The sequence below is a fragment of the Callionymus lyra genome, chromosome 2, assembly GCF_982586985.1.
Source record: "Callionymus lyra chromosome 2, fCalLyr1.hap1.1, whole genome shotgun sequence".
In the NCBI taxonomy this organism is placed as follows: domain Eukaryota; kingdom Metazoa; phylum Chordata; class Actinopteri; order Syngnathiformes; family Callionymidae; genus Callionymus; species Callionymus lyra.
The window spans coordinates 27,419,627-27,447,541 of NC_141819.1; the positions used below are offsets into that span (position 1 = coordinate 27,419,627).

General features: G+C 40.4%; 1 protein-coding gene across 2 annotated transcripts in view; it reads left to right on the forward strand.

Annotated features, from left to right (window-relative positions):
- The window catches only part of arhgap39 (Rho GTPase activating protein 39), a 49,985-nt gene that overhangs the window by 19,125 nt on the left and 2,945 nt on the right, over positions 1 to 27,915 (forward strand). Inside the window, exons 1-8 of one of the 2 annotated variants that reach the window (XM_087784403.1) lie at positions 6,656 to 6,776; positions 14,883 to 15,296; positions 22,656 to 23,919; positions 24,908 to 25,072; positions 25,743 to 25,928; positions 26,020 to 26,233; positions 27,356 to 27,429; positions 27,707 to 27,906. In XM_087784403.1, the coding sequence (XP_087640529.1) occupies positions 6,736 to 6,776; positions 14,883 to 15,296; positions 22,656 to 23,919; positions 24,908 to 25,072; positions 25,743 to 25,928; positions 26,020 to 26,233; positions 27,356 to 27,429; positions 27,707 to 27,906 (2,558 nt within the window). In that variant the 5' untranslated portion in view covers positions 6,656 to 6,735. Of the gene's footprint in view, positions 1 to 6,655; positions 6,777 to 14,882; positions 15,297 to 22,655; positions 23,920 to 24,907; positions 25,073 to 25,742; positions 25,929 to 26,019; positions 26,234 to 27,355; positions 27,430 to 27,706; positions 27,907 to 27,915 lie in introns of those variants that run through there. The other variant, XM_087784404.1, reaches the window with a different exon arrangement.

The following is a 27,915-nucleotide window of genomic DNA, read 5'->3' on the forward strand; positions in this document are numbered from 1 at the left end:
GTTTCCGTTAAACATCTTAGCTGTATACAAAATAGTGACGAGCACTGCTTTCATGAGGGACTAAATGATTTCAGTAGTTGTGTTCATCAAACTGAATTGATATTGATCACAGTAAATATTTTAGATCATTTTTGTCCCTGAATTAAGGATATGATTCTCTTTTTGATTCGGCTTGAACAAGGAATAGCATTTAAACCTCATCATATTACACTAAATTCAGTCTAAAACATTAATGAATGTAAAATCCAAGTTAACTTTTATCCGGTTTATCGCTGAGTATTTGATTTCCTGCGGGTTCACTCCGCTTGTATCGGCTTAAGAATTTGCTAAGGAATCCTTGGAATCCGTGGTGAGATTCTTGTGTGTGTGACCGGTGGCACCAGTGTGACAGGAAGGGCTGGTGTGTGTCGGGAGTATGAAACGGATGGGGGGGAAGGGGTTCCTCTCCTTTCCAAACAACTTTCACATCAAGTGGCTTAGACTGTCCCTTTAATCCTTGTTTTGGGATTTCTTCCTCCCACACTTCCCTGCAGCACCAGGCCGAGTGACGATCCCAGAGACTTTGATTAAGGCAACAGAGGGCAACTGAGAAGAAACAAAAGGCTCAATGAGCTGGGAGGCCCGGGACTCCACTGTTGCCCAGCCAGGCGAGAATAATATGACCAGGGGAGTCTTGATGGGGTCTGGACCCCATATGGGCTCCAATCTTGTAACATGTTTTGTGCTGCTCCATCTGTTGAATTACTTCTTTCCTGTTGAAGTGTTGCATGTGCACAGATTACTGGATCCACATTAAGTCTGGTTACATCACCGTAGCATGCAACGACCAACAAGGCCTGCACAGAACTACTTTGTCCACTAGACAGTGTGGTTATAGAAGTGAATGCCATTCCTGACCGAAAGGTACCGAAGAGAATCGCTGACCCCTGATCGTCAGAGTGTGTTTATCAATTAGCTTTGGGGTCTCTTTGAGAGACCACTATAGACCAGAAACAATGCGTGAGAGAAGCAGCAGTAAATTGGGTTACACAACATTAGGCAGGTGGTCATAAGCTTATGTGTTATGGCTGATCAGTGCACATACCTGATTAACTCCACAATAGTGGCTTTTACTACACGGGGATTGTGCTGTTTTGTGGAACACTGGTTTATAATCGTCTGAATTCACAAGCATCGTTTCTTGCATCTTAATGTTAAAAGTGTTATGTTATTACAACACATTTGACATCAAACTCCAATAGAAATGAGTGACAAGGAAGACCAGTGATCATCAAATGTCGGTGGTCATAACTAAACGTTTGACCTACAATATCCCCTAAAAAAGAAATGTTGACTCTGACAAAATGTTTTTCTCCCCCATCACTCTCTTTACCAGTGCTCTGGTTTTCTACTCCCGGCCATCTCAGTGGCTCCATCACACTGCCTATTCTAAAATCGCAGAGGCCCTCTTTCTCTCTCCTGTTGTTCCTCAAATGCTTCACTGCAGCTCTGGAAAGCAATACTGATGGTGGATTTAAACACACGAGCACAGACACACTGCAGCAGAATCTCGTCTTAATCCCATATGTTGGCGATGCCGGTGAGATGCTCTTAACTATTTGACTGCTCCCCGGAGGACCGTTTATGGTCCTGCCTTTATCGTGGAGGTTCAGCCAGCATCTGCGGTCATCTGTTTGAAACTGGAGGGCTTGGCTGTCACACTCAAAATCGGGGCTTAGCACATGGACTATTATCGTTGCAGTGGGCTTCATTGCAATTCCGTAAGACTTTATAAAGTGCTCTGAGACTTGGTTGTTTGATGTTTTTGTCTCTTTAAAAAAAAAAAACATATTCAAAAGGTTATTCTATAAAATACAGTTTCAGTTCTCATTTTAAGTTTGTGGCTTACCTTTAATTTCTGTACATGTGATATCTGTTGTTTTTTAAGGTAAAAACGAGTATCAAACCACTTGATCAACTGTTAAGATGTCAATTGTTTCAATTTTGCTTTGAATTCCCTTCTGTTTTGCTCGTGAGGTTTCATTCCATCAGGAGAGAGGATGTTATCGGGCATCAGTTGGCACTGAGTAGATTTGTCCTCACTCACTGTTGTCGGCTGCCTTTAATACCTCCAGGCAACCGCAGAGAGGAGGGATTCCGACCGGAGATAGGTGAAAAGCTGGACAAACCGTTATTGGATTGCTGCTAAAATCAGGGATCTGATAAAGTCTCGGGAGCCAATAAATGTGACGGCAGGTTTTTTTTACGTGACTTTAGAGACAAGGACAGTCCAGAGGGACTACCACTTCTTATAATGAATAGCATCTAATATTCTGAATGATCAAATGGAACATTTACATAATATGACTAGTACATTTTCTTACAAAGCAAAGACTGTCTTCGTGGATTCCTGGATAGTGGAATGTTAAAAAAGGGTGGGTAATGTCAGGTTGTACCGCCTTCATTCTTTAACTCAGCATCTACTTGTGCAATATTATTAAAACTCAACAAGGTGCAGCTACTCCGACAGCCCAGAAAAAAATATTTGAGTTGTCTCTGATCCATGTCAGAATACAACAAGACGCTTTTCATAGTCTAGCGTTTTATGGTGAGAATGAGGGTGTTGAGAGGGGGCAACCATTCAGGGTCAGAGGACAAGTTGCCCCACCCAGCTCTTGTCAGAGACCCTTACCCCAGCTACCCCCCTAGTCATCCTATTACTCTCAGGGCAGTCAGGGTCAAAGGCTGATGATTGGTGCTGCACCAGATGAAGATGTCCTTCAACGTGAGGAAGAGCAGGTGACAGGAACTTACTTTACCAAGGCTAGTGAATGGGTAGGGATGAAGGTGAAAGAGAAAAGGGAACAAAGGGATTAATGAGGGGGACATCTGATAGGGTGCAGATGCTCAGTCAGCCATCTGCTTTGTCAAAGCATTGATTGTTGTTGGACCTTCTGTAGCATCTCCACTGCTGCGGAAGATTCTGAACTAGATATACAATATTTTCATGGATGTACAGTCAAAAGTAGTGTTAGGATGGATTGTTTTGCAAATTAACTCCTTGTTTGGGGTGTAAAAACTATTGATATGGCAATATATCGTAATGCTTTTACCTCAGATATAATGCGTATATTACATATTTGCAAACATGTTTGGGGGGTTAAAACTAAAAATCTATATTCAAGCCAAGAAAGAAGTAATAAAACTTGAACATTCCCACCACTGTAGATATAGCGAAAGAATAATACATATAAATAGTTTTGACCTAACGTGTCTTTGGAGATTTGAGTAATGTTTTCAGATTTAACTATCATCTTATGATATATTGTGGCACTATTGTATCATGACGCGCCAATACTCGACTTTACCCGCTGTGAAATGTTGTGCGATGGATCTGTCAGTTTGTTAATTGGTGCTTCTTAAGTAAAATACTTTTGTATTTGGGTCTGTTGTATCCTTTGTTCTAGCTGGCTTACCACTAAAAACTCCAAGGGGAAAACGATAAATTGTAACAGTTGGACTTTTCTTTTCATGCTCAGTTTTTCTTCCATTGAGCTGAGTCACGACGTGGTGCTCAAATTATAATAGAATGCAATGAACAGTAATTACACAAAACACAATTCAAATGATTGATAGAAATTACATTATTTTATTTAATTAAATTAAAGTCTTCAAATATGATAAAATGACCTGCTTATATTTAATATATATGTGCACATTTCTTTCATTTCCAGAACAGCTCTTTTCAAATTCCCTCAGATGGAGAAGAAAGACTTGTTCATCTTTATTGGAATCACGTTGCTCTCCACCGCTGTATGTCGGTTCAAGGAAAACCTATGAGAAGAGAAGTAAAGCAAGGTCAAATGAGACATCCCTCAAGTGTCTTTGTCTATGTTTTATTTAAACACTCTCACACAATCACACAAATGTAACAAAAATTGTGCGAGATTTATTAAGAATTAAAATTGACTAATATGATTGTTGATTATTGATACCACTTAAAAGCTAACCCCTGACACGTGAAGACAAACCACTAGGTGGAGTATGGAAGTTATCAGATACTAATATTTTTATTTTCACCTCCTGGGCTATTGTTGGCTAAGGAGATTGTGTGTGGTTCAGAATATGCTGGACATAAATAATTGTTTTCAATCTTTAAAAATGGATTGTAGTTGGAAGCGGAATATAGAAGTTGGCATCAAAATCCAGAACGTGGTTATTTTCGTAGCGTAGCGGATTTCAAGCGAGAACAAGCTAGCAAGGCTGTTCATACATTTCCCTTACAATATTGATTCCTGAAAGAATGACATGGAACCATTTCATTGAAATGTAGCACTTTTCTATCATTTTAATACATTGCTTTGTTTGTAATCAAACTGTTCTGTCTATTAAATCAGGACTTAAGTGGTCTGGTGTTCCTGAGTGCATGGAGTCATGTTCAAGCTTTGGTTCTAAATGGTGCAAACTTTCTATTATGTCCACCATCTCACTGACTGGACTGGAACTTATTTAACTGATCTTAATGTAACCACAGCGGGAGGCGGTTATCTCACAGCTACTCTGATGTTAGGCATGAATGCAAAGTTCTTTGTAACCGCAGTAGAGAATGTGGTTAAAATTTGTAATTGAAATTTCAGCCACATCAGTAAAATATTATTTTGTCCCCCAATTACAATTTTCAGTTGAGTTTGAGTGTTTTGACCAGATTATCATGACTGTTCTGTTGTTATCTAGATGGATTAATTCTGAATTTATACTAACCAGTTTATAAGTCTATTGATCTGCAAAATCTGCTCTTGGAGGAGTTGGAGTTCCAAAACTAGTTAAGATTAAATATTATATTACTAAATAATCTGATTATAGATCAACAAAATGATAACAGTTTTTAGATTGTGGAAAAAGATAGTAAGTATTTACATGCACAAACAACATTTGTGTTCCCAAATCTCTTCAGTACTTCTTCTCTTATTTATATTCAGCTGCAAGAACATTTCTAGGTCAGTGAAAGCCCCAAACATTTACATCAGCTCAGTGTAACCCACTGACATAATTCTCCATTCCAACCAGCCTCTTGGAAATTCATCTTCATGCTACAATCATCATGAAAGGAAAAAAACATTCCAACACTGTGGGGGGGATTTTGGGTTCAGCTGCAGTGTCTTCCTCCTTTTTGGAATCAACAATAAGGTCCTAAATACAGTTGTGTTTACATATTTACTGTTTTACATTAATGAACAAACGCAATGCCAGTCTTGGATTGAAAGATAACGTAGGCCTCACTGCAAATACTACAATAAATGAGCTCATATGTGAACACATGAGGCCTTCAAACTTGGGGAAGGTTCACTCTGTCCTTTTTTTTTCGGTAACCCAATAAGGCTTAAAGTTTTAAAATGTAACATTTTTTTGGTTCTCTTTTAAATTCCTAATTAGGATTCAGTGGTGAATCAGAACTTGGTTACTTCCCATTTTAGAACTTTGTCCTATATTGTACTTGTAGGTAATAAAAAGAAAAAAAGTCATCACTATTGACTGTTCATCTAATTCCAAGATCTTTTGTTTAAGCTTTTTAAATACATTACTTTTTTATAATAACATTAACTTTAATGAGTCTTTGTAACTGAATCCCCACCATTTGTCCAAATATAGTTTTGTTAATTCTCCCTCTGGTAGAGTTGTAGAGAGCATATCATTGGATGTATTGTATTTGATATTTACATCATATTCTTCAGAAAATGTAGGGCTGAATTTTTTTTTTTTGTGGGGTCTAATTGGGACCCCTCTCAATTAGATCTATAACAAACATTAATTAAGAATTATGGGTAAGTTATCATTGGTTGTGGACGTTGCCGTGTAAGAGTTGTGTCTCAGTGTCTGCTTCTTCTTTCACTGTCGGCTCTGAATTCCACTTCTCAAGATGCAGCGGAACTGCTGACCCGGTTTGCGATCCAATATCAAGTGAAAATTTTGAATGCAACCCGAAAGCAGTGAAGACAGGCTGGAATTCATCTGTGGAGGTTCTGTAGTGGACCTCAGGAGGTCGGGAGGGTTTGCACATCGATGCTGGAGACGTGACTCTGATATCTGATATCAGTGAAGCACTGAGGGCCAACATCTCTCATCCATCATATGTGGACACCAGTGCCTGCCCGGGCTGTCACCTACATAAACAGAGTAGCGGTGCTCGGCCGAGCAGAAAGTTCTCCCGACTATGAACAGTAGACTGAACTTCTCCTTATCCTCCTGAGAAGTATCTGGATGACTTCATTCTATATGCATTATAAATGTAGTCGATTAGCTTTCTTTCTTTAGCATTAAGAAGGTAATATATGTATGTTTATATGAATGATGAATTATATATGTGTGTCATCCTGTACTCATTCTTTCCCTCGCATGACTACAGGAAAGAATATTAATGTAACACACACACATATACACACTTGGGATCAAGCCTCTGGCTTTTCTTCTTATCTTTGGAGGTTGAACGTGGCTGATGATTTCCTCTCATTAGCATAATAAATGGTTATTGTTTAGCGGCACTGCTGTTGTTTATCAGGAAAGTGGCGTGCGAGGCTCGTCCTCTTTGTGTGTGTGTGTGTTTGTGTGTGTGTGTGTGTGTGGTACAGAGAGGTAAAGCTGTATCAGATAATAGAGGACAACAAGCAGCCGACTCAGACACGGCACGGTTATCTTGTCTCTAATGCGGACTAATATGTTTGTCAGTTGTGCTGATATATTGCTACAATCACAGCCAACATGATGAAATATTGGATAATGGCAGATCTTCCCAACACATGGTGAGTCATCTTATGTTTTATGAATTGCTTTTAGATCACATGTATGATTGAATGGATTAAACATCTGCTTGTAGTTTCAAGTCAAAGCAGGATGAATGTCCAGGGCATATTTATCTGGATTATTAAATTAAAGGATTATGGCTTTTTACTTGCATGTCTGTTGTATTTTACTGCAGAAATTACTTTTTCCAGCCACAATTGTCAAAGTTTACCCCTAGAAAAAAAATGATATACAAGCAAATATCCAGATTTTCTCTTTTTGATAATCAAAGATGACCTTAATAACAACAAAAACGTTTTTCCTAAATAGTTCAATGTCTTTTTTCTACTGTTTATATAGATGCACTAACTTGAACCGTTACATATTTTGTTTACTGACAGTATGTTGCATCAGCTTATATTTGATCTTTTTTTAAACATTTTCATGTGGAAACGGTTTTATTGAATAAACAAATAATTTGTCCTCAAAACCATAAGTAAGATAATAGTGCTTATCGGTTTGTACCTCGTCTTAATTTTTCATGTGCTGCTCTTCTATTAAGACGGATATCTTTAAGTGCACTTCTACTTGTCCCTCTTCTATATCTGTATATATTTTATTTTTAATTCATATGTATAGTACAGAATATTCGTGAGAATCAATATCAATGTGCAAGGCATGATTTATACACTGTATCTTTTTGCTTATTTAGCAAGAGTGAATTCATGTTTTATTTTATGTATGCATTGTGCCCACGTTAGAAACAAATGCTTCCAGATACACTGCTTTCTTTCAAGAGCAAAACAAGCATATTCAGCAATTTCAGTCGTTTGTTTGTCAGACAACAAAGGGTCAGCCCTTTGCTCCCCTCATGCAACTGTGCTCAGTGTTTATCAGTTTGTGTTGACGCCTGTGTTTTGATTTTTTGATTCACTTTTTCTTTGTGAAGCCAGTTTCAACTCTAATTTTGCACAAACTTTTAAAGGTTGATGATATGCACTTTTTGAAATGTATTGTTCTTACAACACAAATGTGCTCTTATTTCACAGAAGTCGTCTTGTGAAAAACCTGAAAATCGCCTGGTGACCTTCACAGTACTGTTATGTCCCAACAAGCTAGAAATTAATTCCTGAGTCACGTCACAGACCCAATCTTATCTGCATCTCTTTGATATCTGCAGCCAGTCTCCTCAACAACGTGACAATCTGCTAAAAGTAGACATCAAGTAGAAACTCTAAAATTAAACATCAATACGGTGAGAGAAACGAGCGGTTTCAATGTGACAGTCATGAGCAACACTTGTTTTAAAAAAAATCTTCTATACGTAGATGAGCGTTTGAGCTGGTGGGTAATTCAATTATATTTATTTTAATTTGCTCTGTGATGTACAATCCCCCCTTTAAGCTGCATTGAACAGGTGCGTGAGCTAAATGAAGGTGTTCTTCATGGTCCACTTATATTGGACAGGCTGTTCGGTTTAGTGATGGGACAAACGTATAGGATGCGTCCTTGTCCCAGTGTTGTCACAGTATTCAGCAGTCTCCCAGCAACAGTGTCGGAGGGATGACGCTATGAAGCATAGACTGAAAAAAGAACTGCACAACAACCTTTTTATTTCCCACAGAATAGTGTGGGAGTAGTTGGTGCTGCCAGCTCTAAGCGTTATTGATATGATGGTCTCAAGGAGGCTCCAAATAATAACATCAGACAAAAAATCATTTATTTTGTTATAGAGAACACTGGCAGCAAATACACCTTCACCAATGACGTGTTTAAATTATGTAAATACTTGGCATGACCAGGGACACAAAACCTCTTTTCCAAGATTTTAATTCATTATAATTTATTTCTGTGCTACTGCAAAAATGTATGCATTGGCTGCTGTGATCAAACTCTCTGTTACAGGCTTAGACTGTACATGTACACTGTCATTACAGAGCAGATGCTCTGACATGCTCCGCCATAGAGCCTCCAGCATATATCAGACCGTTTATTATAAACAATAACATATGCGTTGTAGACCTGACAAATAGTCTAAAAATACACTTGGCTGTGTGGCAGTTATTATAGCACAGAAAAGTACAATCAAAAACTGTTTGAAAGTTTTAATTTATAAAACAATATATCCTCCTTTCTTAATGTGTAAAATAGGCTATGCTAGATACAAATTGTCAGATTGCACCAATTTATCAGAATATTATCTTCTCTTCTCGATGTCTTTTTTAAATATTTTATTTGCCCAGTCACATTATTCTGTTGTCGCTATTGAATCTATTTTTAGGATCTTGTCCCTGGTGCTGCAAATCAGGCATGTGATGTGAGAATGGATTGTACTACAGTGGCCAGTAGGTGTCTTCTCCAAGAATCAGTGTACCAACGTTTGACTCATCTCGATAGAGCCTGTGCAATAGGGTAACTTCAAGCTGGTGTTCCAAGATATATTTCAAGATGACGACACCTCAAGAAGACAGTTTCCTCACCCTGTCAACTCTTCGCACCTATAGCTGTCATTTGGGGTCTATTTTTTGTCAAAATTGTGCTAGTCATAGTAAGGCTGATTTTTGTTTTACCGTCTTTATTTGGCTTGATGGACCCTCGCAACAGTCAGAGTGTATATATATGATACAGCACATCTGAAAATGTAAATGTCCCCTCTGGTCCAATTCAAACAACAAAAGACTGTTTTGTTCTCACTAGTTTCATTTAATGTATTGCATTTAAACAAAGTACTAGGATGAAAATGATGTTTAACATAAGTTTCATGTGCACCTAAAGACTATTTGTTCAAATGTAGTTTATAACGATATAGTTAATAGTGTTTAAGCTTAAGGTTTTGAATTTAATTCTTATGGTGGTTGCTAACTGCTGTTTTTCCTTAATTGGCTGAAACAATGCCTAGTTCGCACTCGCTTGCCAGCTGAACTGGGTCATTTGGAACACCAACACTATCCTCCAATTATGGCCAATTAATCCTTGTATCTCCACTTTGGATCTCTCTATTTAACTGCCCTGTTCTGCTCCATTTGAAAAGCATTCACACTGACAGCTGATGCACCATTTTTCTTTTTCTCTTCCTCCCCACACACACCGATAGCTTTAACTAAGGCTGCCCAGGGCAGAACAAGCCTCGGCAGCTTAAGGGAGTAGAGATGATTCAATTTGGCAGGGAACTCTGCATGGTGATGCAAAAGTCTGAATACACAAGAAACCCGTCAACAAAAACAGAGGAATGCCCATTTTGCCTGAAACCTTTCAGGAATAGTAAGTAATGTTGTTGACCAATTTGAGCTTCAGGGACTAGACGCGCTAATCCGTAATTGGTAAGGCTTTTTGCAGATGTCTGGTTGAAAACACGGCGCTGTCAATCTCGTGATTGGCATATGTGTGTGTATCACTATTCCTCTTCTGACACTATACCAATATTTTATCAAGAATGTAAGAGCAGGAGGAGATTCATGTTTTTTCAGTAGGGATGCACCGATCCGGTCCTGGTTTCCAGCCACTTAAAGTTGGATCGAGTATTGATGAAAAAGGTTCAATCCACGGAGCTTATCTAGTCAATGTAGATCCATGTTTACGCTGACGTTACACACTAGCGCTTGTCGAGCAGCGTCTGCTAACAGCAGCTGCTCTGCTGCTAGTAGCGTGGATGTGTGCGTATGTTTCGAGGAAGGTGAAATCACATACAAGATTCAACATCTCTTTTTTTTTTACCAACATCTCGAACCTTATTAAAGCATCAAAATGAGAGCTTTCCTCGCATTGTTACTTATTACACGGTACTGTCAGCCCTCAAAATTCAACAAAGGGGAATCTTGATTCTACAAAACTGTTCATTTTATTGGTTCTGGGATTTGTTGCAGAAGTGTTTATGTTCCTTGAAAGAAATGTCCCTTTGCTTAGAATACTTTGTTATACAGGCCTACTTTTTTATGCAGGTTATAGGGTGAACCAAGTTTAAAATGTTAACATATTTCCTTTTCATGTTCTCAGTATTTTGGTACACATTAAATCATTTATTTAAATAAATACCAACTTTTTACTTATACAGTTAAATGGACAAACTAAATCACCACTTTTTGTGTGATCCCGACAACCAGCACTAGACATTGATAACCAAGTCATGGAAGAGCCAACGTCTGGCTTTTCTCAATGTTGGACTTGATCTGTGATCCTGATCAGCCAGCGAAGCTACTTCCTGAGACATCGCTGCTAGTCTGCAGTAGGGGATTGTTGCGAACATATACCATCAGAATAAAGAAAGGTGTACTGTGATATAAATCTAAGACCATATATTCAAGTTGTGGGTCTTTTTTTTTAAACTTTGTTCAGGTAAAGACATGTTTTAGTAGTTAAGATGCATTATAGTCTCTTGATATTTGGAAGTGTTTCTGTTATTTCATCGCTTTCAACTTACAAGTTACAAAATGTATTTTCTGTTTTCAAGGAATTGTTTTAATGTTGTAATGAGATCCATACTCGATGCAGTTTGAGAATCTCCAGGTCATCTGGTTAATGTTTAACCACTGCTTAGTGTCGTCTAGATGATGTCCAGTGACATTATGTACAACTCTGGTGTATCACCTGTCAGGCCTGTGGTCGATGGCTGAGCCACATGGAGAGAAGCAGACGTAGTAGTTAAGCTCTACTGTCAATATAGATCAGACCTGAGTGGATCATCACAAGCAAATACACTTCCTGCTCCATTTAGTCTTCTTCTTACAGTCGGCCAGCTGCTACTTAGGGAAATGTACTTCACACAATATAGATAAATAGTTATAGATGGAAAAAAGACGCTGTGAGAGTTAATGGTAGAGCAGTGGATGGACAACTGGTGTATTCCTTGTGATTCTCGCCCATCCAGAATAGTAATTATTGTTTTAATATAAGAATATATATTACAATATAAGAAATGCATTTTGGTGAATGAGTTTGCATGTTTCAGTGTGGGGGTTGCAAGAGTGCCTTTGGCTAATCATGTGGTCTTGTTATCTGAATATGACTTTCTAGATGTGGAAGTGGTCTAGGTTTTTTAACATGTTTTTTAAATGACAAACTTTTAATTAACTCAAGGCCAATACAATACCCTGCATCCCTGGATTAGAGCCATTTCCTCTGAACACAGTGCGACAATTTTATTTTAATTCCCTTCCTTTGGGTTTTTTGAATATCCAGCCTGGTTGTTGGCATTTAGCTGAGACTTTACTGTTGGGTTTTTATTGTATAAACTGAGTTTATTTACTTTTTTAATAATAATTTAATCAGAATCAGAATTGAAGGATATTTTTTTTGCTTGTTATTGTAAGGTTCAAGGTTACTTTAATGTTTGTTGCAGGGCGTGATCTTAGCAATTCAGTGCTGCATCTCAGCCGAGTCACTCCAATGATGTTGATTCCCATTTCTTTTTCCTTACCCATGTTGATCCGTCTTTACTGGTAAGAATTTAAGCCAAGCAGTATTACTGCCCTCTTCCCACAGCCAGACTGCATCACGCTGCTATATTTAATCAGTTTGATGGCACAAGTTCCATTAGAAGAGAGTCATTTAAAACCGTTTTTTTGCACATTGTCATTGCACCTCTCAGCCCTGCCTTTATATTTCCATTAAAATTCTCATTTGACAATTCTTTTCTCTCCCTAAATCTATGCAATGTAGTACGCAAATTATTTTTTTAAATCTTCCACCATGTCAGTTATTGACAGACATCTGGTACATCCTTTCAAGACTTCAGCAAACACCATCATAATCCTAAAAAAAAAATTCATATTTGCTGGTGGTGTTGTGTAAACAGTAATACACTGTGTGTGTCGACCACGAGAAACGTCTATGTTTTGGTGCAGCAAAAAAGATGAGTCATATTGTGAAGCATAATTTCCATCAGCAATGAGCTGCATTACAAATAAGAATGTGTGTGTGGACTTGTGCGTGGACAGGAGCTGTATGCACAGCAATCTGAGTAGGCGTCCATTTTATAATTCATTATAAGTGGCGGCGCTTTGTAACCCCCTGTGCAGGATTGTTGTCCATTAATAAGCCCCAGCGCACTTTTATCTTCAGTGGTTTCCATCACAAGAAAAAACCTGTTTGTTCTTTTCGCTTCAGTTGTTCAATGTCTTCGGAGCCTCGGGAACGAGGTGTTTCATGTTTGGAAGTAATTGCCCTCAAGTAACATGAAAACTGATGGGCGGCACTCACTTAATTATTTTAGGAAGTGGTCATTTGTTACAGTGGCAAGAATTGGTATTTAAATGTTGCCAATCAAAGAGGAAAAAGCGACACACAAGGGGCTATTTCCCCGGTCCCTTTGTGCCGTTTGTGTGCGAGCTATTAACATTTATTTGGCAGAAGTGTGGAGGCAGCAATATTTAAACGAGGGATTTGCATCACTAATAGCTTTTCTTTGTAGGGAGTCTTCACAGAAGACGAAGAACTTAAATGTAGAGAATCTTAAATTAAATGAAAAAATGTTTTTACATTAGGAACAACTGAGCATTGGGCTTATGTTGCATGAAAAAAAAAAATGTAGACTTATCTTGGAACACTTAAATTGCCCCAGTAGTTTTGGTAATGCTGCTTAAGTACAGCACAAGATTGACATTTGTTCGTTGTTAATATGGACGTTGGTAACTTCACTAATTTTCCACAACCTTATATAGACCAAAGGTTCGAGTTATTTAAAAAAAATGACAAAATAGACAAAAATGTATGTCCATTTTAATGTAGGACAGGTTAATCTTCCCCCAAATAGATTCTTAAAATCGCATTGCTCATCTGTAATGCCTGTATTATATTGAAGCCTTGACGAGAAGAAAAACTTAAATATTAAAAGAACATTTGTAGCAGATGTTAAAAGACCAGCAGACAATCTAATTCGGAAGTACTCCGGGTAATATCCTGAGTGTTTCCAGAGCGCACACAGTCTACTGTCTACACTGAAAGCGCTCACGATATTACCCGGAGAACTTTCAGTTCAGAGAGTATTTCCTGTTTATATGGCTTGCTACCGTTTGCCATGAGCGTCTATCATAGACAGGCGTAAAATATAGACTTATTTTAAGTATAAGTCTTTAAATCATATGGATGATTTCAAGTGTCTTTTTTGAGAAAGATTAACCTGATCTCTAGTCCTACATTACAATGGATGTACATTTTTGCTTATAACATTAAAAAGGAACAGATTACAATTAATATTAAAAATAATTCCCAACCCTTAGACAACTTTAGATAAGTGAAGTTTTGTTTCTTTTTCATTGTAATTTCTTCTGATAGAAAAAAGCTCTATGCCTTTCAGAAATTTGAAATGGTATGAATTTGTCTGTTCAAAATGTTTTGTATGCGTTTATAACGATTGTCCAAACACCACAAAGCTATATTTTCATATTGTAATGGTTTATATTTGCATATAAATTGTGTCAACATTGAAATTCAGGTCTTTGCATACCTTTGTATTCAAAAGTGCTGTGAAAGACATTTCATGGGTAAAAAATGCTGACAACATTGACATACTATGAGTATTTAGACAAAAGGAAAAATCCTATTTTTGTTGTCTAGCAAAGCAACAACAACAAAAAAAAAGCTCCTGAAAACCTCAAGTCAAAGCGGCCCATCTTTCGTTTCGGAATTAATAATAGATGTTTTGCATTACCCTGCTGACTCTGCAGTTGTTGTCGTCTTCTGCCGAAGCAGAGAGCATGAGTGGACTCATCTGCATCCCCTACATACATCTACGGGGCAGGATTGAAAGCATAAATCTCATTACGACAGTTAAAGGTTCTGTGCCATAATGGCATTGTTTCCCTAATCATATCCTGCCTCTGATGGATGGACCCTTTTGAAAACAAGCTCGTCCTACGGTCACATCAGTCCAATTTAATCATGATTCGATTCAAGCAATTGGTTTGTGTGCATGATGGACAACACAGCCACGCATCGGGGGACAGAGATTTTTCCCCGATAGACGTTACATCGGTGCAGTCATAAAGGGACTTGAGATACTGTTGGTAAAATATGAAGTCTAATGGCTACTGTTGTCTCATGTTTTTTGAAGTAAATAGCAGTGACCTTTCTCAAGCGAGCATATCTGTATCGAGCTTTTTGTAATTTTAACCTTTAACCTCTCTCTGCAGGTTGGAGTGGGTGGAGATCATTGAGCCCCGCACCCGGGAGCGCATGTACGCCAACCTGTTGACGGGCGAGTGCGTGTGGGACCCGCCGCAAGGCGTGCAGATCAAGAGGACCGGCGAGAACCAGTGGTGGGAGCTGTTCGATCCCAACACCTCGCGCTTCTACTACTACAACGCCTCCACGCAGCGGACGGTGTGGCACCGGCCTCAGGCCTGCGACATCATCCCGCTGGCCAAGCTGCAGACCCTGAAGCAGCACACCGACAACTCCATCCCTCGACCGGCCAGCAGCGGAGGAAAAGCGTCGGCTGACAACAGTCCCGGGAGGAACAGCGGCGTCAGCAGGGAGGGAAGCACGTCGTCCTCTCTGGACCAGGAGCTGTCAGAGAAGCAGAGCAACAAAGAGGAGGCGGACAGGTGAGTTCCTCCGATTACCTGAAACTGTTCACTGTGATTAATCAAAGTCTATTTGTTGCTTTTTTAATCACCACTAAAGTTGTAAACGGAACCAGAGATGTAGGTTTATTTCCTTGTCTCCTCCCTGGTGAGAGAGTATCCAGAGCCTCTTTCATTTTCTTCTACCCTCTTCCACCTTATTATTTTGGAATGAGTGCCCACATGAGTGCTTTGGACATCTACTGTGGAGTTTCATTTACTAATGACAGTCGGAAGTGCTTTTACCTCAGCCAACAGTAACTTAGTGTTGGGTTCTTTTTTTAAGATTAACATATTCGCATATTTAAACAAGACCATTATAGGGTAGTCGGATCGGTCTAAGTACACAGCAAAGAAACTTTAATAATGTGTACCCACAAAGCGGTAGACACAATAGATGACAGGCAGCACAACAAAAGAACTTGGTAGATATCGTTGAGGTCTCTAGTGTGGAATCCATTTTGTTTCCCAGCGAATCAAATGGGATGTCCAGCAGGCATTGGCTACACTGCTGGCAACGCTTCACTTTTTTTTTAAGCACCTGAAAAAGCAACACACATACATTCAAATAACAAGAACTAGAGGTAGAAAGGAGGTAGCAGTGGCACAGACGTGACTACCTTCCTAAATGCACACTTAAATTAAGATGTTTTTTTTGTTAAAAATAACCAATTGATGCTGCACTTGTGCACAAGAAGAAATTAATACTATTCTTGGAAATTCTAATCTTCATAATACAAACAGAAATAAATAAATGTTGCCGGTGTGACCTTGCTTTAGCAAAAAGTGTACCATTACAGACTTAAATGATTTAGTAGCTCATGTGTATAATTGTGAAGGTAGCTACTTGACTTGTTTGCAGACTAAACATCGCAAACATCTTACAAAGACTCTCTAACTGTTATTCCCAATGATCTAAAAGACGGTTAGATGTCAACACTTTTGTGTATTGCAGAATGATATTGGACTGAACATGCTGTCGCTCTGAGCTTCTTCTATCCAGAGGTCAATCCGTTGTAAACAGTCATCTGTTTTTGATTCACACTATGAATCATGAATACTCTGCCTTAAACACATGTAGTAACAAGCAGAGTACCGCAGTAAGCATGTACTCTCTGACCTTAGCCTCTGTGTCAGACCGCACTACATCACAAACGTGTGAGATGAAGGGATGATGAGGTTCATGGACAGAAACTGAGGGGAATAAATTGAATGTGAATGTACATTTATTCACTCATTTTCACTTTGAGCTTTTTAACTCTTCTCTGTGGTTTATTACTTAATGAGAAGGCCAGTTGCTAATGTAAATAGATATTTCTGTCAAAATAAATATAACATTTTTCACTAAAAAGTATTTAGAAACGAAGAAGTTGGGTAAAACCTTTCCACATCAGAGAAGAAACAAAAGGTTAGTAACTGTACTCTTATTCAGGGACTGCGTTGAAAAACAGAATGAAATGATTTGAAATGATAGACCAACGTTTTTGTTAATAATGATGAAGAAATGATGACTGTCAGAAATAGACTGGAGGTAAATAAATGAGGATAAAGCAGTGTCTCCATTTAAGTTTTAAGCCTAGTTAAAAGAGCGACATGAAGCCATCTGCAGCTCTGTTCTAGTGCTCATTAGGGGAGCCCGTAGAGCATCCTGTAAATCTGCCATTACTACGCAAACATGCAAAAAATAAAGTGAGACCGCAACTTTCAACGTGTAATAAAGCAAACAGCTTGGATCCACTGAGCTCCTAAGAATACACATCACTTGTTTCAAGCTGCTACGGCTCCTGGAACAAAGCTTTAATCGAAGCCAGCGTTCCCAAAAATAGACTTGCTGTATTTGTGTTCAAAATATTCCCGTTTAGAATCTTTTATACAACCTGTCTTGGCGTCAACATTTAAGTACATTATCAGGACTAATCATGCTCCTCCAAAACAAAAATAGATTCTCTTAAATAAACTATGTATGGGTTTATCTGGGATTTTAAATGGGTATTTCAACTTTTGTTCATTTGAAGCGTTTTGATTTTTTTCATAAGTAACCCTCACTAATATGTGCAATAATAACATTCACAATACTGTTACAGTTATAATATTTGACTTGTTAATATGATATGTATGTTTGTGAACCTGGTCTGGAAAAGCCCTATATAAATACAAATTACTTACTTACATCATTATGAAAGTAATATTATATTGTCAACCTTTTCTCATAGGTACATGGCTCAATTATCTGTAAAAAAAAAACGAACAACAAACAAAAAAACAATCTACTGTTGAATCAAAATCAAAAATCAAATATCAAAATGATTCCTTCAAAACCCACATTAGAAGCTGTTTTAGAAAAGGTTTGTTCAAGGTCCCACTGATGGAGGGGAGCTTGTAATAAAACCTTATGTGAACTCGTCTTTTGTAAGAGGTCTAGAACAAGGCACCTGAGCCTGCACATTTTCCTCACTCAGGTAATATCTGCTCAATACAATAATTGAAAGGAGGATGAATTGCCATTAAATACTCTCCTTCAAGCGCTGCAGCACCAACATTTAACGACGGCAGTGAAGCGTGCAGCCGCGCGACTAACCTGAAAGCTAATTGTAGGTGTTCCCGTCCCCCCTGAAAGCATCTGAAGTCAGTGAGTGGAGCACAGCCGCCAGTTTGTCATAAAACACAGCTTCCTGCATGACAGATGGGAGCAATTGACCTCTACCTGGCTCTTTCGGTTCTGCACGCCGAAGCCAGTAAAAGAGTGGGAGGGACTAATGAAGTGCTGGCAAACATGATGGAGATCTTCACCACCAATAGCATTTTCCTTTGATTTGATTTATTGTCATGATCACCACCACCTTCATTCATGTGAATAATAATTAGACACAACCTGTGTTTGTCCAGCAAAGATATATGTCCTTCGTAATGATAAGGGATGGTTTATGTGGGTCCTGTTAGTAGGAATTATTCCATAACTCAGAAGGTTGTTAACGGTACAACCTGTTTTACAGTGCACAAAAAATGAAATCATAATACTGTTATATTGCTTTTGTTCTAGCACATTGGGACCCTGGTCTAGAAAGGCGCTTTACAAATAACACTTACTTACTTGCTTTTATGGCTGATTGCAAATGATGTAAAGTGTACAATTAAATTGAATTTCATTATCGTTGAATGAAAAGAGACAAGGAATAGTTACATTTGGTTTAAAAACACAACAAAGACATTTTCTCATATCACATTTCCACTGACCAGTGAAAATCGTCGAAGTACGGCTATGGTGCATTTAAATTGCAAAATAAAAAATCAACTAAATAAACACATTAACAATCTGTTTTTGGGGGGCTGCAATGGAAACAAAAGATATTTGAGTCTATAAGTTAACAATAACAGAATAGTAATGCAACTTATTTTGCTGTGTTATAACACTGTGTTAAAATACAAAGCAATTCAAAGCAAGACCATTGCTCAGATAAATACAGTAAAAATAAAATGACATGGACGGCATACACATGTTAAATAATGTCAAACTATATTGTTCCTCTGGAGGTCTCCTTTGGGAAATATAACCCCAGAACACAGAATGAGTGGGAGCCTGGAAGTGTTTCTCAGCAACTAAATGGTGACGCTGGCAGTATTTTATACAAGAACATTAGCAAGAGAAGCCTTTTCCTAATTATACTGAGACTGCAATGTTTGTCTCCGTGTTGTCTTGGCCTTTTAAAGTTTTTAAATTTGTATGTATTTTAACTGGTCTGTGAAAGGCACTTTACAAATATAAACGACTTACTTACTATTATTGGAGGGTATAATCTGGTGTGAAGCAGATGAGATCTAGAGACACACCATTTACGATTTTAAATCTAAGAAGGTCGGTGAAGACCAGCTTTATGGGCAGACCATGAATAAAGTGAAGACAATATATAGTCTTTCTTCTTTGGGTATATATATATTGTGTTCCCTCCATCAGAGCAGAATAAGCTAGTGGAAATACATTTGTTGTACTTCCTGGACTGTTCGTGTGAAGGTTCTAATGCTGTTTTGAATAAATCAATCATCTAAACCTGCAAATCTGAAAGTTCGTTTGCTTGATAACAGGCTTCAGTAAAATCACCAAACGCTTTCATCTGTTGGTCCTCAACCACATGTTAGGAAAGTGCCAATGACACTTAAACATAAGGTACGAAGACAAACCAGGCAGAAGCTGCGGAGGTTTGAAAAGGAACAGACTTCCCTGCTGGAAACCAGACTGTTTAAAAGGCAAAACATAATTGTGGAACCTATTAGCAGCAGACGTACAGCAGCCAAAACCCATGGCCTCCACCATGTTTCAAGGCCACCCAAAGAAGCCGGGCCTATAGCATTAAAACCTTTGATGAGGAGAGAATCAAAGTTTTGTGTGTGTGTGTGTGTGGTTAAGCTTGTGTTGTGTTTGGTGTCACAGCTGCACACTGCCAGTCCAGATGGCTTGAAGATCTGCTTGCATCCAGTCTTCATTGGATGCAGTAATGTGTCAAGTCTCTCACAAACACACGAGTGCACACGTTCATGTATGGCCTCCCTCCAGTGGAGTCCGTTGACGTGTGGTGTAGACGGCATGAAAATGGATACACGCCTCTATTATTTTCTGCTTGGTAGGAAGACACAGACAATAGAGCGTAATGTGACACTTGGAATCGGAAATCTATGAATATTTTGTCCCAATGCTTTTGTGTTTAAACATTTCTTTCCAGTACATGAACAATACATGATCACATGATTGAATAAAACAAACCATGCATTTAATAAAATAAATAAATGTTATATAACAATAACTCACTATAGTAAGTAAGTAATTTGTATTTATATAACGCTTTTCCAGACCAGGGTCACAAAGCGCTTAAACAATCAAAACAATACTCAATAAAATATATACTTAAAAGGTCAAGATAACACAGAGGAGACTCAGCAATCTTATACAATGGATCCAAATTTGAAAATCTCTTTTATTGGTTTTAATCCTCTGAACTTCTTAAAGACCCCTACCCTTCACTTCAACTTTTCTGACTTGTGTATATCTGGGATGGGTTCTGATAATCAGGACCACCAAGCAAGCTACTGGAAGTGCTTAGCACAATAGACCACCATATTGAATTAGATTAATATGAAAGATGTTCTATGTAAATAATTAATCCATGACAATGATATTCAGTTTATTTTCCGATGACTATTCGCAAGAGAGCAGGCGTGGTCGGAAACAAGAGATTTTATCACGACTATAATCAAGCATTAAGAAAAACTTTATAAAACTTTTTCCTGCATGTGATTTTGAATTTTTTTTTATATATTTGCTGCAATGCTTTATGGGTATGATTTGATTTTAAAGAAGCGTCCACAACATGCCATCAATTCTTTAGTCGCACCTAAAGTCTACTGTATGTCCACATAAGTTGACCTCTTGAAATGCTCATCACCTGGAGCTGGCGCTGGATGCTGGACAACAAAAGAAAGAACTTGAACCACAACTGTGTATGTTTGCTTCACTACTGTCCATCTGATCATTACTTACTGAACCCTCAAAAGGTTTCTTAAAATGGCAGACAATCTGGATTTGTCTCTGGGGAGAAAATAATGAGTAAAGTGAGTCGGAGCTGGATTTTGTTAAAATGTTACCACGTCTTGTGTTATTTGTTGACATTTTCCAGTCGCTGTAGTTGTGTTGACTCTCCTCGGGGGGGCAAGTAATGATGCTTCTGTAATTGGCACGAATACCCAAGATAGCTTAAGAGGGGTCCCACCAGCTAGTGTGGCACTTAATCACCGCTGTCCCCTGAAACCTGCATTCTTTATCATCATTAAATGGATCGTCGCGCTGGGATCAGTGAGGAGCTTCAGTCTGTAGTATTTAGCTTCATGTGTCTGTGGTCCGTCCTGGACGAGGATGTCAGGTCTGACTCAGCACCAGAGATTTTGCCTTTTCTAGTTCGGTGTTATATGCAAGTAAAAGCAAATATTGTAAAGAAGATTTTTTGTTATTATTTAACCCTCCGCATCATGCGTCCATTCATATCTCATTCGATTTCTCTTTGATCTCCATTCAAGGCTGAAAGGCAATTTAAACCTGTACCTATTGACTCAAGGGCCTGTCCATACTGAGACAGTGTTATTCCAGCTGTAAAGTTTTCGTCAACAAAAAAGCTAAAACAACGTTGTCTTCAATGAGCCTTCATCATGAGAAAAATATAAGCATGTTATTGGGCCACTAAAGAAAACTAAATAAATCATTAAATATCATTTAGGTAAACCGTAGTTTACACAATAAAAAAAATGAGGAAAAAGACACAATTACGTTTTGTTGAATTAATATAGTGTTTGTTTGCCGTATTTAAAGGTATGCTTTTTATAAACCCTGGTTTGAGGAGGGTCCGAGTGGTGATGGTTTAGTGGCACAGCAGATGGAGACGGATAGGGAGAGGCAGGGAATGTGTCAATTGGTTCGGGGGGGTCAAGTGAATCTGAATAATTCAAGAATAGGAGGAGGAGGAACATGTCGAGGCTGCTGGCTGGAGACAAAGTGCAGAGATAAAAAAAAAAGGATTGATCAGGAAGGAGAGTTGGAAGAGTGAGAGAACTACTCGAAAAAGTGTTTTCGCAAACACCGAAGGATCCACAAGTGCGCCGGCTCTATCCAACACCAGCCCCTGGATCAGCTTGGAAGTGTTTAAAAACGGCTATGTGGCCAAAACAGAAATCAATTTCACACTTCCATCCCTTTCACAGAGTTCACCTCTTGTTCTTTACCCCAGTGCTCTCGCTCTTTTCCCTCTGATGTCTGTGAGCAGCAGATTGTTCCGACCTCAGAATGAAAAGAAGGGATTCAACTGTGGATGTGAAGGTCTGTTGTTGCCAAGAGCTGCTCTTTGAAAGATTCAGCTGGACAGAGGGAGAGAAAAGAGGCAACCAGAAGGTTCTAGTGATCTTAAGAGGGGTTGTGTGGGTTTATTTAGAGTTCCACTGTTCTTCAACCCGCTTAGAATTTGTGAGGAAGAATGTTGTCTGTGTTCATTATTACTGAACCTCCTCATTTTATCTCTGTATCAATCACGTCCAGCCTTCAGTTCTTTAACAACAGGTGGACACTTCTGAAGAACAAATAGAGCAGTTATGAAGTCTGATACAACATTTTAACGGAATCATAACATCATTAGAACATCAAATTTACTATTTAAATTCAAAATTACTTACTTACTCTCATGTTCCGCTAACCGTTCACGCTTTACTGTCTTTCATTTTCAGTTTCAACATGTGTAGGGTCGTGAATGAGGTTCAAACTTGTGATTGTGTTCCAACAATAACCTTCTCTGTGTCTGGCCTCCTCAGGACGTCCCCCTTCAGGTGGAACACGGGTACTAAAGAGCGAATGCTGATCAAGGTGACGGACAGGGAGCCCAGCTTCTTGGCCCACCAGGGAAACGGCTACTCTCCTTGTGATCCTCCCACACCTGGAGCTCTCTCCGGAGGGGGGACCACTTCGCGAACCCGCCGCTCCTCAGGAAGCAACCCCCCCTCCGAGGCCGATGGCTCCCCCGTTCTCTACGCTGAACGCCGCCAGTCTCCCTACTTGAAGCGGGCAGAACTCGGCGGCACCGGTACGCATCGTCGATCATCCGCAGACTCGCAGCCCCCCTCGCCACGCTACGCCTACGAGCCCCCGCTCTACGAGGAACCCCCGTCGGATTACCAGGCCGCTCCCATCTACGAGGAGCCCCCAACTGACATGCACCTCGCTGACTCGTCCTTCTATGGCAAGTCACCTGCCCGGAAGACCTCGGGCCCCCTTTATCACTCGCCAAAGCAGAGTCAGTCCCCGTATGGGCAGCTGGTTCTGACCCGGCAGAAGTGTCCAGATAAGACCCAAAGTTTGGAGTACAGTCCTGTTGGGAAGGAGTATGTCAAGCAGTTGGTGTACGTGGAGCAGTCTTCTGCAAGCCCTCGCTTCAAGACCGCCGACAGGCTGCTGCGTTACGGCACCACAGGAGGCTACGGGGGCTCGTATGGGGGGTCCTACACTCTGCAGCACAGCCAGTCTCTAATTCGGGACCCTCGCTTGCTACTGGACTACACCGGGGAGGGCGGAGAGGGGGGTCAGAGGTTGCTCTACGAGGATTCCATTTCCTGGTCAAGTCAAACTCACACACTGTCCAACACTGGCGCGTTCTCTCCGGGCGGAAATCGCAAACGCAAGAACCGCAAACCATCACTTCCTCAGGAACTGGCTCGCTGCGGGGGGCTGGAAGGAGAGTTCGGGGGCACCGCGTCCGAGGCCATGCTGGCCCAGGCCCGGCTGGCATGGGAGGCGCAGCAGGTGATGAAGCAGAGGAGCAGTTGGGATTCCGGGCAAGGAGGAGGTACGCAGGGAAGCGCCTCAAAAGATGGATACGAAAGCGACGGGGCAGTGCCGCTGCCGTTACCGGGCCCGGTCCAGAGGGCCTTCAGCGAAGACGAGGCCCTGGCTCAGAGCGACGGGCACCTCTGGAAGCGCAGCACGTTTGACCGACTAGGCTTCCCACAAGCTTTACTGGAGAAAAGTCTGTCGGTGCAAACTAGTCTCGCCTCCCCAGAACCGTTCCTGCACCCCTCCCAGGTATGTGGACACACACGACACATTTAAAATATACCTCTTAACCATTAAAAAATAATCCAATACATCCCTGTGAAGTGACTGCAAATGAGTCACAGATTATTGTGAAGTGGGTGAAAACATCTCAGCGTAACATGGACAACGTCACTGCTGGTCCTAATAAAATGTGGCACAACACTGACTCACATCGTTGCTCGTGGTAACAGTGGCTGCAGGCGAGAAGAGGTGCTTGTGCTGACCCCTGCGCACTGCCGAAAATGCCAACAATGGCCAAACAAGTGATTCACCAGACAAGGTCACCTACCTGTAGCCATGCTGACCCAGTTCTGATGACAACCTCCCACATTTAAGAGGTCAACAGTAACCTATGAAGTCTGAAGCCGCATCGAGGCTGGTCAAAAATGTAGGGGGTTGTTCCTGTAGTGGACAAAGAGCTCTCTAGATTTGTGACGCAGCTGCTCTTATTGACCTTATGACATCAGCACACTGTAATAGCCCCTCTTGATTGTGACATGGTGACCTCAGCAGGCCTTTGTTTTATATGTTTCCGTTCACTTAAGTACACCCGCGACAACATGTCAACCACTGCTCTCATTTTAGCATCAATATCCGAGAGTACAGCGGACAGAAATTAAAATGTTATTATGTTTTACTCAACGTGCTCTATAAGACTGAGGTCTGATCATGGCTGGCTGTTCGCACTGAGGGGAGTTAAAGAGGTAAAATATTCAGTGATGAACGGCTGTTTTTTGTAGTCCATGACTAGGTCTGCTCAAGGTCCAACACACATTTGTAGATCTATAATCATCGTTAAACTCTTGGTCCTGTCGATGGGTGGTGCACAGTAAATGGTCTCTTTGTTGAAGTGAACTGTGGATTTTAGACGCATTAGCACGTAGCTATTAATCCACCCCAAGACTCCACGTGTCGGAGCTGTAACATGCAGCGGGAGACTGACGACTGACATTTTCTGCATCCGTCTCCCTGACAGTCGGAAGACCTCGGAGCCTGCGCCCAGTTTGAGGCCAGCCGAAATGCCAGGAACATGATGCCGAGCGCCAGCTGTGGCATTTTCACCGAGTTCTGCTTACGGAAGCCGTCGTCTGAGACCGACATCGAGAACTGGGCTTCCAAACACTTCAACAAACACACGCAGGTAGGAGAGTCGTTTGTTTCGTTTCTTGATTCTCTTTCATTATTCTCTAAGGTAACAGAACTCCATAGAACACCACCTGCTTGATACAGAGACAACTGTTTTCTATATCACATATTTTTTGTTATTGTTATAGGGTTGGTTCACCTAAATTTCTACTGACCCTCAAGTTGAATAAGGGTTGGGATTATTTTCACAGAGTAATCCGTTCATTTTTGAGTAGAAATATAAATCCATTTTAATGTAGCGCCTGGCGCTCAATTGTTGTCAATCTTCATCTTCGTCCAAAAATACACCTCCACAATGTTCGCTTGTAACTTCATCTTGTATTGACGTCTCGACGAAATTGTTTGAAAAACATAAACAAGTCGGCATTTTAAGCTTGTTTTTAGCTGACACTGCTAGGCTATCAGTGTTAATCTTGCGCATGTTTCAATGTGTTTGAATAAGTAAAGACTATAGGCAGGAGCTGAGAGACCTTAAAACGGACATAAAATATACATATGTTTTTAACCCTTGTGTTATATCAGGGTCAAGGTGAACTGAAGCCCTAAAAACAAATGTGTTTGTGGTATCCTTGTGTTGCCTTCAAAAAATACATAGGCTGTGCATATTATTGATATGTATCCCATACTTCAAGACTTGATCGAACCACTTCAACTTGTGTTCCCAGGGTTTGTTCAGAAGGAAGGTGTCGATTGCTAACATGCTTGCGTGGAGCAGCGAGCCCATCAAGAAGCCCATGATCAACACGGTGGACCGGGCGGTCAAGAAGGAGGCGGTGGAAATCTTCAAGCTGATCCAGACCTACATGGGCGACCGTCGCTCTAAGATTGACCCGCTCTCTGTGGCTCTGGAGGTTTGTGGAGGAGGCTTCCCCGCCTTTATTTGGTGATCCTGAGTGACGTCTTTCGAGGACTTGTTTGTGACGCTCTTGTCTTGTGTCTCAGATCGTGGTGCGAGGATGGAGCCACCAGGGTCTGCGTGACGAACTCTACATCCAGCTGTGTCGTCAAACCACCGAGAACTTCCGCTACGACAGCCTGGAGCGAGGCTGGGAGCTGATGGCCATCTGTCTGGCCTTCTTTCCCCCCACGCCTCGCTTCCACAACTACCTGGAGGGCTACATCTGCAGACACATGGACCCCCTCAACGACACCAAGGGTGAGAGGCTGCCGCACGCACGTCACTGCACGAAGACCTCTGATGAGTTGTGGATTTAATATCTTCCGTCTGTTTCGAAAGTCCAGAGAGACGCGTCGTTCACGGACCAAAATACAGACGTTATTTTTCAAGATTAGATCTTCCGTCTGAGCTGAAGCTCTGGGACCAAATGTTCCAGTTATAATATCAGCTTTCTCAATATTGCTAGTCTCGTTGGTGGAGAAGTTATACAGCGATGAAGGGAGGGGAAGAGGAGAATGTAGCCATGGTGACACCAGTGTAGAGCAGGGGTGAACAATTACGTTTTTCTAAACTTCATTTTGTATGTAGCAGCAAAAAATAAAATGCATTAGGATGTTATGTTTGATGACAAAAATGTCCAGAAGTAACACGGACATACATAAAACTACTTGACATACATAAAAAACATAAAAATAATAATTTTGCAAACATTTTATTTAAATTTGTATCATTAAAGAAAGCTATGGACAAAACACAGTCTGTTTGGAAAGCACTTAATTTCAAATTTGACACAAAAATGTATTTTGAATAAATAAAAAAATACTCACAAAAAGAAATGAAAGAAAGTTACATTTAGAATTGAGATAGTTATGAAATAAAAAATATTAAGTTAATTGTTGGATGTCAGTAGATTTCCTCGTCATCAGTTTATAGTTGACTGCGACCACATTAGCTTCTTAAACACAAATGACCACATGTGGCCCTCATGCTGACGTTTGCCAAGGATCAGAATCTAAAGTGTTGCAGATTTGCTCTCTCCCTGTGGCCACAGCAGGAGCTACACATCCTTTCCAAGAAAAGCAGATTGTCACCCTCGACAGACGAATGTGTGAAAGGTTCAGCTTGTGTGAGCTGAAGCGGCAGGAACTGTGTGTCATGTGCCGTTCGACCTACAAATCACAAGCCGTGGAAATCAAAGGAAATGGAACAAGAAAGACTAAATCTTGTGAATGAAATTTGGCCCAAAGACCTAAAACTAGTGTTTAAGACATGATTGAAATAAACCAGTGTTTTTGAAATGAAGACAGAAAAGTGAAAGTTAATTTGTGTGTGTGTGTGTGTGTGTTATACACTTGTGTACTGACCCCCACTTGTCTCCAGGAGTGGCCATCAGCAGCTTCGCCAAATACTGCTTCAGGAAACTGACTAAAGCTGCTCTGACTGGTGCCAAGAAGGTAAGAACTTACTTGTGTGATGTGAAAATTAAACATCAGAATATTACATATGATAAGGTTCAGTGTTATTTTAAAAGCATTTACAGTTTATATTGTGTGTGTGTTTGACTGTGAGCCTGTGGAACCTGCCAGCATCTCTGTGGGTCATTAACACATCATTTGTCGCTCTGACTGAGCACAGCGACCTCCAGTTGACCCCTGTTGTCTCCACTTAGTCTTGACCATCACAAGATGTTATCCGGGCACTGCTACATCAAGTGTGTGTGTGTGTGCACAGGGTCTTCAGAAACCTTGTCTGGAAGAGATCTGCCACGCCAGGAACGCCATCTTCAGCCCCTCCATGTTCGGCTCCTCCTTGGAAGAGGTCATGGCTCTGCAGAAGGAGCGCTACCCGGACCACCAGCTCCCCTGGGTGCAGACCCGCCTCTCCGAGGAGGTTCTGGGTCTCAATGGGGACCAGACTGAGGGGATCTTCAGGTGAGTTGT